The sequence below is a fragment of the Centroberyx affinis genome, unplaced genomic scaffold (assembly GCF_046629955.1).
Source record: "Centroberyx affinis isolate AG114_WGS23_722 - 3 ecotype Tasmania unplaced genomic scaffold, CSIRO-AGI_Caff_v1 ptg003635l_1, whole genome shotgun sequence".
NCBI classification, from domain to species: Eukaryota; Metazoa; Chordata; class Actinopteri; order Beryciformes; family Berycidae; genus Centroberyx; species Centroberyx affinis.
Window position 1 is genome coordinate 320,470 of NW_027281544.1, and position 9,066 is coordinate 329,535.

The 9,066-nt window shown below is 44.2% G+C and overlaps 1 protein-coding gene across 1 annotated transcript; it reads right to left on the reverse strand.

Moving 5' to 3' along the window:
- Nucleotides 1-115: 115 nt before the first annotated feature.
- On the reverse strand, nucleotides 116-8,433 carry LOC139661867 (reticulon-4-interacting protein 1 homolog, mitochondrial-like). The gene is made up of 9 exons (XM_071540434.1): nucleotides 7,833-8,433; nucleotides 7,552-7,706; nucleotides 6,902-6,970; nucleotides 6,217-6,341; nucleotides 5,619-5,667; nucleotides 5,335-5,471; nucleotides 4,465-4,648; nucleotides 2,075-2,170; nucleotides 116-861 (listed from the first exon to the last, which is right to left on the reverse strand). Exons 1-9 carry the CDS (start codon nucleotides 8,128-8,130, stop codon nucleotides 655-657), a joined length of 1,320 nt encoding a protein of 439 aa, XP_071396535.1. The 5' UTR covers nucleotides 8,131-8,433; the 3' UTR covers nucleotides 116-654.
- Nucleotides 8,434-9,066: the final 633 nt, after the last annotated feature.

The window sequence follows — 9,066 nt, forward strand, 5'->3', positions numbered from 1 at the left end:
AATGCTATTTCACCATGCCTTACTTATCAGCAGCATGCATGCAACAGAAGATGCAACAAAAATGACTCCTTCACTTAACAAGTTGCTTCTTTACTTTGTCCAGTCAAAAATATACAACACACAACAACCATTTTATATTGTCAGATAAAATAAAAATATATTTTGTTCCTCATGTTTCTCAAATATGTTATACAGTAGCTGTCAAAAAATAAATATTCAGCGGAACAACAATGAAGAAACTTCAGCGAAAACTGCCAATGTATTTTAACTGACAGTGTTCAGCGGGGGAAAGTTTTTAGAGTTGAAGTTTCTTCACTTATTGTTCCCTAAATGTTGAAGTGTTACTTTTGTTCAATTCATCTAATCAAGTACTTTGGGAGAACTGCAGGACTGTAACAGCTGTTATTTCCTGTGTAGTCAGGATAGAGAAATCCCTGACATCCAAAACCTTGTGAAACCATCACAACTAAGCTTTAACAAGAACAACAGCCTTTGACATGCTCCCATTACCAGCTCAAGTCAGGCTTGTAGTCCAAGTCTGCACACCAGCAGCATCCTGGTCTCTTTGGACATCTCAGTCACGTTGTGAAGAGTAGCTTTGTCGAGGTGAGAAAAGTCACAGAGTTAACTCTCTTGGCACTCTGCTTCCCGTCTTTAGTTTGGATTGGGTGTTTCCCTCACTTGCTCTGGCTCTGCAGCCTCTCTGTAACTGTCCTCCACCGACTCTTCAGCCTGTCCGAGACCTTCGTCCTCTTCAGCCACCCTGACCACCGTCTTCCCTCTGGCATGGCCCTGCTCCAGCTTCTGGAAGGCCTGCGGCACCTGGGTGAATGGGAACTCGGCTTCCACTACCGGCAGGATCTGTGGTGAACCAGGAGAAAACATCATGGATGTAATCTTATAGTCAAGTCACAAAACACTGAAGAGACCATAGGTGTATCAGACCTGGGTCAAACAGTATTTGAAAATGATTCTTAGCTTTTATTTTAATGGGTTAGATGGGTGGACTTTGCCATATTAGACAGTACAGTTAGTGTCAGACAGTCTGACAGACAATTTAGTAGACTTTTCTGTGATTGACAATTGATGCTATCTGAATTGTCCTGATGGGAAAAACTACATGCAACTGACACTCCAAACATGATAAAACGAACACCAGAATCAAACAACACAAACACATTGTTGCAATTATTTGCAAATACTATTGGACCCAGGCCTGAGATATATATTTTTTTCTTTTTGTCCAATGCATGGCACTAGGTAATCATAGTAATCATGTTCATTTTCTGTCTTTGTTACAAAAGAAAGCCCACAAACTATGACTCCCAGTGCTAAATCATCTCTGCTTTCAAGGCTGTAGATGTGAAAAAGTGCAGGAGGGGTTTAGAATGTGATGAGGCTGGACAATCCTATGCTAGTCCCACAACACGCACAGCCAGGCTTGTTATTCTGGTCAGCATCTCTTGTCATTAACAATGAATGGGGAGCACAGTGGCGTCACACTGGAAACCATCCACACATCTGACTGAGAATAGGAGACAGAGAGCGAGAGCGCGTGTGTGTGTGTGCGTGTGTGTGCGTGTGTGTGCGTGTGTGTGTGTGTGTGTGTGCATCTGTGTTTGTGCGGGGGGGGCTGTGTGTGTCAGTAGCTTCCCGCCACAGGTCTGAGTGTGCCGCTTGCTGTAAGCCCCGGGACAAAAGGGTAGAGGTCCCATACGCTTAGCGAATGGCTGCTCAGCACTGTTTCAAAACCCATTCATCGTCTCCCGGCGCCTGACTCATCGCCCAGCGGCCAGCCATGCACACAACCAACCAACCAGCACAGCGGGAATGCCATGCTCGCTCCTTCATAAAGCCACCAGGGAGTCGTGAATATACGGGCATGTATGGAATCCCTGGTATGTTCCTAATCAATCCGCTGTATGATCTCCCTTCCCTGCGTGAATTTCTCATACGAGTCTTCGGGCTGCGAATGATGCACAAATGAGAGGATGTCCACCTCCTCCGCATCACACCGGTATAGTTGGTGATGAATGAGGAGCATGGCATTACATGATCAACATAAAAGCAATACCTTTCCTGCATCCACCAGCTTGCTGATCTCATCCAGGGCGGGCCCATCTGGAGCATAAAATCCCCAGCGGTAGAAGACTCCGCTTGATATTACATTCTGACAGGCAAACAGAAAGGAGACAATAAGAAGAAGTCAGACGGGTTCAACAACAGGGAACACACACAATTTACAGTTAGAGGGGTTAACTGGGTATGTAAAGGAACTCATCACTCCAAGGCTTTCAGGAGTCCCAACTTGATCTCTCAAGTTTTCACATGATAATGCTGAAAATAAAATTAGCCTTCTACCAAAAGTATAAAATACCTTAATGGGAAAAGCTGGAAATGTGTATTAGTGTGTTTAAACAAACCTGCAGTTGACAATTCAGGAGAGATGTTAATGACACCGTCATAATATACTCTAAATGTACAAAATATCAGGGACGCATATCAGGGATGAGGTGAATCCAGATGAAAAGTTCCCTTATTGATTTCCCTTATTAAATCTAAAGGGAGGGCAAAATGGGCTGCAGCTCAATATCAGAGAGATGTCCCTAATACTTTGTACATTCAGTGTATATCTTGGCACACACAGTGCACATAACACATTTTGGAGACACCCCATCAGCACTTCCATAACATTCTGTGATGCTCACCAGTGGGAACAGAGAAAACTTTATTTCAGCTGTGATCATGTTGAGAGTGAGAGCTATGTAAATGGATTATTTGGAAAACAAGCGAAGGTTACAAAGTTGCAAATAGAATACTGAACGTAGGCCAATAGTTGCTGAAATTTCCACCAACCAATTCCTAAGTTTACATTTAGAATATAACCTACAATTTAGTTTGACACACTGCATTTTCTCAGAGGCAGTCAAAAGAAAGATTTGGTCTGGACAGACAAGATCGATCGACAGACTTTGTATGCCGGTGATGAGCTTAACCAGCAAAGCAGCTCACCGATGAGTATTTATTCCTATTATTCATAATTACACATCTGATGCCACTGATCTTTCACAAGTCACTGTTTGTTCCCCCAAATTTAATTTGTGTAATGAGGTGAGGCATTTTGCTGGCAAAAATTGAGCGTGAATTGTGAGCAAGGAACAAACTTGCACATCCAAACCTTCTCAATGGAGGTGCATCAGAGAGAAGAACAGCCCAGAATGCTCTTGAAATACAGCACCGCTCATTCACCTAAACCATCTAGTTCCTTCTCGTTTTATCATAGGATTTTATTATCTGCCATCACTTTGCCACACCTCAGGCTTTGGTAAAACGACGCCAAATAGGGTTGTTTCCAAATAGAGCAGACTACATGGCTGATCGTTCAATGCTGCTAACAGGTTAACCACCAGAGGGCTCTGTTGGGCTGCGCTCTCCCAGATGAAAAAAGCCCCGTTGTCCAGCATTGGGCACTGAGGGTGTGACTCATGTGGCTGAGCCCCGCCAAACTGACCAGCCGGCTGCTTCCGCGGACAATGGGCCCCGGAGGCTTGGAGAGAAACACACAAACACTGGTATTTGCAGGGGGGAGACAGTCGGTTACAATCTGCCCAAATACAAAATACTGCTGGTTCAGCAACACATGCACACACACACACCCACCCCGCATCCAGACTACCACACACACTCACTCTCATACACGCACACACCCAACTCGAACGCTGCCAGCCATGCTGTCAGCCGTGCCTGCGCAGCCCAGGACAACTTGACTCAGTCCCCAAAGCAACTCCACCCTGTTCTCAACTATTCACCCACTAGGTTCAGCCCAAACCCACTACCCCTATTACACATGCACTCCACAAACAGAGCGGCTGGAAGGAGAGGACATACTCACACAAACACTAGACCTACGCACATACAGGAGCTCAAACCATTAACGCTCGCGCTCCTGTTTCTCTGGTCGGATCATTTCATCTACTCATGCTCATTCTTATTACACCCCGCAGGGCATATTGCAACTGATCAAGCATGAAAATCTACAACGCCAGAATTTGTTATAAAAGCTGAGTCAAGTTACTACATGACTCTTCCCTCTCCGTTCCACTGACTGAACATCGAGTCACTAGATGTGGAGGCTGATCATCCGAGTGGAAACAAATCGGAGCAAAAGCATCCACCGGTTGGAACAGGTGGACACCCATTTCACATTGTTGTCTTTCCACGCCAATGAGGCCAAAGTATTCTATTTCAGGTTTGGTACACCTGTGGACCCCACCCATGCTTGGGTGGCAAATAACAGCCAAAACATTTAATAAAACAAAATCAAGGTCACCGTGATTATGATATTTCTTTTTTTTCTTTTCAGACCTGGGCTAAAATTCAGAGTATAATCTTTCACTTCCGCTTCGTTGGCTTCAGGTTTTCTTAAAACGTGGCATTTTTTGTGCTTGCTTTGCTGCTGTTTACCTGTAGGGCCTTGTTGTGCAGGGTGAATCCTGAGCGTATGGCCCCATCCAGCAGACCCATGGAATCGGTGTTGAGGAGGAAGGGTGTTACCAGCGTGACGTACTTGGCCCCGGACCAGGGCTTCAGCAGGCCCAGGGCCCACTGCTCCGTGTCCCCACCCACATTGTCGAGAATCACGTCAAACCTGGTGGTGGCAAATACAGACTGTCAACCTTATGGGAATCCTGGCAGTGCATGGTTCTTAATACTGACACTCACTCTCACACACACACACTCACACACACACACACACACGCACACAGACAGATAGACATGTATAACATCATAAGAGGTAATCAAAGTTATAAGATCATGCATTGCAGGATTTGAATTCAATAATCCAACAATCTTATATCAGTATTCTGCATACTGCTAGAGCCCTAGTTCAAAGACTATGTTAGGAAAAGGGGGCGGGTGGAGAGGGGGGAGAACTAGCGTCCACTCAGACCTTGAGCCCCGGTCGCCATGGAAACTAGGAAGTGAATCAGTGAGCAGGTGTGCCATGCTGAGGGGGAGATGTTTACCACGTTTGTAAGGGTAGTTTAAGGGGGAAAAACACACGATTCAAGCAGTACTACAGGAGAGCATGGCTCCATTTCATTAGCACGTCGGCTGGACTGCCTGTCGCTGACACTAATGATACCTCACCAACTGACTGAATCGCACAGGGCTTTATGTCTAGGAGAGGACGTTCTGCTCCCTTTCATTCACTCCTAAAAACAACTCTGTTTCACCGCTCTACACACAATGTACAGCCATTTGATCTTGTGGTCTTTTCTGGAAATGCCCTACACAGGACGTAGACACATTTTTCACCATAAGAACACATACTTCTCCATCATTTCTAGTTGCGTGGCCGTGTCTCCTGCCGTGTAGTCCACAACCTCGTCGGCCCCCAGCCCTCTAACGAGCCCCTCTGCGTTCTGAGAGCAGGTTACGGTTACATGGGCGCCCCACGCCTTCAATAACTGGCAGCACACCGAGGAAGAAAGCACAAATACACACACAAACAGCGGTGGCCTTATTCTCATGCCGAGTCGAAAAGGGTCAGACATCAATGCTGGTATGGCTAGTGGAGTACAGCTATGATTACTGGTAGTGTGAGGTAGCCTTACCTGAATAGAGAATGTTCCCACACCTCCCGATCCTCCGGTGATCAAAACTCTGGGAGGAAAAACCCCAGCAACCCAAGGGTCATTCAATTACTGTGGGACTCATTTACAGAAGCTACTAAAAAGGGCGGAAGGAAGCCTCAGGGAGGGAAAAGGGATTCGCGGGATTGGAGGCCATTAGATTCCAGGGTGTCTGCAAGTTTCATCAAGCCAAACGCAAGACTTTTCAAGACCTTTTTGATGCCAATTAGACTGAAATATAAGACACCACTGAATGAAAGCGTATATGAGAAAAGCAGTCTTATCAGAGTACAGGTCCACACGGCTGGACTGATGCCTCACCAGAAAAAGAGCGCATTAAGAAACTGCAACAATTTTAAGCCCTCTAAGAAGTAATTTAAGGCTTAACAATGAAATAGTAATATTTAGTATTCAGGGACTTTTGAAAATCAAGACTTGTGACGTTTTTCAGGACCTGCAGACACCGTGGATTCACACAGTCTGGGTAATTGTGTGTGTATGTGTGATGATGAATGGGGGGGGGATTTTGATACAAGGATAATGTGTTTGGCCATGTTGCCAGGATCAGGGTGGCGCTTGCCTTTTTTTGGAACAGTTGTCTCTGCAAAGACCACCTGCGTTGACGAGGGCAGACTGGGCCGTGGCAGCTACATATGGGATGGATGCTGCCTCTGTGTGACTCAACAATTTTGGTTTGTGGGACACCTGTGGAATAAACACACACACAACATCGACAGTTAGGAACATACCAAAATGTAAACAGTTACAGGCACATAAAAACAAGAAGATGCCTTTTCTCTGCCTAAAGCTACGGTATAAAGTATTTTGTTGTAGCAACAATTAAAAAGCTCAGTCTAATGATAAGAGCTGCTGTGAGGACAGCTAGCTAGGAGCTGCCAAGTAAGCGAAGCGCAGTACAAGCCAGAAACACTGGGCAGTTTGTGTGTCTGCCTAATTGCTGCCACAGAGGCTCACGCAACCAGACAAACTTAATCCTAATTAATTCTTGCACTGCAGGATTACATAACAGGGTGCACTTCTTCCAAACTTTTGTTCCACGCATTTTTACAATTCATATGAGAGTTCTCTACAAATAGTTGCCATTTGTTTGAAACCATACTGACCAGGGAAATCACATTTGCTTTCATTTAAGCCAGTCAGCCAGTGTTATGTTTAACAACAATTAAATAATAAAGTGTCTCATAGCTTGTTGCCTGATGCTGATGGAAATACACTGAAACCATGTAACTCTACCAGCAGCCTACCTCATACTCTGTTAGAGTCACAAATTCTGCCAGGCTGCCTTGCTTCCAAGGAGGGATAGCAGCCCACACCTGAAACACAGATTTGACTTTCAAAATGCTGTACACTAGACAATTTGACCGCCTACTCTCTTAGTCCCCGGGTCGACTAATGAGCTGCTGGGCTCTTAGGCTCAACTGTTCTAGTCAATTAGTCATTTCAAAAGACATTTTCATGTTGTGTCCTGAAAAGCTGTAACAACATTGCTGGAATCAGAACAATATTACCAAATGCGTATTGGTCGTCTTTGATAAACATTACATCATGGTAAGGTCAATTTGCATACTTGCATTTTTGTTTGCAGGGGGATAATAATGTGGGAGAGACAATTTTCCAGATTAGTTGATAAATGGATATTCGATTGGTCCATGAAATCCTTGCACTACTATTCAATATAGAACTTGATGCACAGCCCTAGTGCACAAGTTACCTTGGAGTTAGGGAGTAATATACCAAACTATTCTCAAGTAATTATGAGTCACATTCCTGATGAACTAGAAAAACAATGCACAACCTTTCTTCCAAGGAAATGTTTGTTAAGAACCTGACTACTGAATTGCACACACCCTGTTTTGGGAAGGTGTGCAGTGGCATACCAGCGACAAACCATTACCTCATCTCCTGGGGCGAAATGTGTCACCCCGGATCCACAGTCCACCACTACACCAGAAACATCACGACCCAGGATGAGGGGAAACTCACTGTCATTCTCCATCATCACAGACAAGGGATCCTTTCTTAACTTCAGCAACTTTGCCCCATATCCACCTGAAATCAAAGTGAGCAGTCCTACTGAAAACAGATGCAACTATAAGTAATTGACTGTGTATCAATAATGACAACTATGTCAACTATCTAAAACTGAATCTAAAAGCATGTATGCAAACTACTTACCCCTCATAGATATGTCAAGGGGGTTGAGACTTGCAGCACAGACTTTTATCATCACTTCACTGGCCAAATTGATGGCGGGGACGGTCATTTCATCTGTGAACCTCAAAACCCCATTAGTGCCATACTGGTCAACAACCCAAGCTGGCATGCAGTTCTGCAGTCTGGAAGATGAGCTGTACAGATTTCTTCTGCAACACACACTGCATCCTGACCAGGCTAATGTTTTGGTCGAGCCTACTGCTTTCGCGTAGGACAAGCAGGCTAGCCTAGCTGATGCCATTGCTCTGACAGAACCCATTTTAATAGTCCTTCAGCTGTCTACTAACAGAGCTTTTAATAGTTAATGACATTTGGAAACACACTTGTAACCAGCTGGCTAGCTAACTAGCTATACAGCTAACGTTAGCATGTCAAGGTTGTCACCATTGAACGTTATGGAAAGATTGCAGACTGCAAAAAAGTATTAACGTTACGTATGTCCAGTAAATAAGCGAAGCCTCTTCACGACACGTCAAGTGAATAAACGAGTGTCCCTAAGCAAATTACAGTTGGACTGAAATGTATTGTTGTAAGAACAGGTAACACACCCTTCTCTAGCTAGGTGGCTATATAACAAGCTAACCTATGAACTCACGGCGACAGCCAATCAGAATTCTCTGGCTGAGTCTTCGGACCAATAGCATAAGAGAACAAAGAACACAGGCTCCCATGTGTTATACTAATATTAACATTATTAATAATAATAATAATAATAACAATAATAATAATAATAATAATAATAATAATAATAAGAAGAAGAAGAAGAAGAAGAAGAAGAAGAAGAAGAAGAAGAATACATGTTTCTTAACAAAATGCTGTACAATTAAAGCAAATCAAAACCTCCACAAACCCAGACCATAACAGAGGGGAAAGAATTGCACCGCTGGCTCCATTAAGGCTCATTCAGCAGGACAGAAATAGCTCTCCATTATGTGGCAGTAATAGCCTATTATCATAACAATGCAAATGTACATGAAAAAATAATAACCCAATATGGTGGAGAGAGGCACTCAACAGTAAAGTGGCTGCTGAGTACTCCATCAACTGGAGACAAATACCAATGGACAAAGCAAAGGCTAATGCAGAGAGCATAAGCCAATGAAGAGAGCCGAGGCGAAGAGACAGAACACGACACTGTTTATGCGGTGGCTGGATGGGGTTTGTTTTAATGTTTACTTCACAGTTATAGCATGGC

Excerpts from the sequence above, each read along its gene's own strand:
- LOC139661867 (XM_071540434.1), bottom strand. The coding sequence starts at position 8,130 with ATGGGTTCTGTCAGAGCAATGGCATCAGCTAGGCTAGCCTGCTTGTCC. Across the intron at positions 5,668-6,216 it reads GACAACTGTTCCAAAAAAAG|AGTTTTGATCACCGGAGGAT; the intron begins GCAAGCGCCACC and ends TTTTCCTCCCAG. Across the intron at positions 862-2,074 it reads AGCTGGTGGATGCAGGAAAG|ATCCTGCCGGTAGTGGAAGC; the intron begins GTATTGCTTTTA and ends GGTTCACCACAG.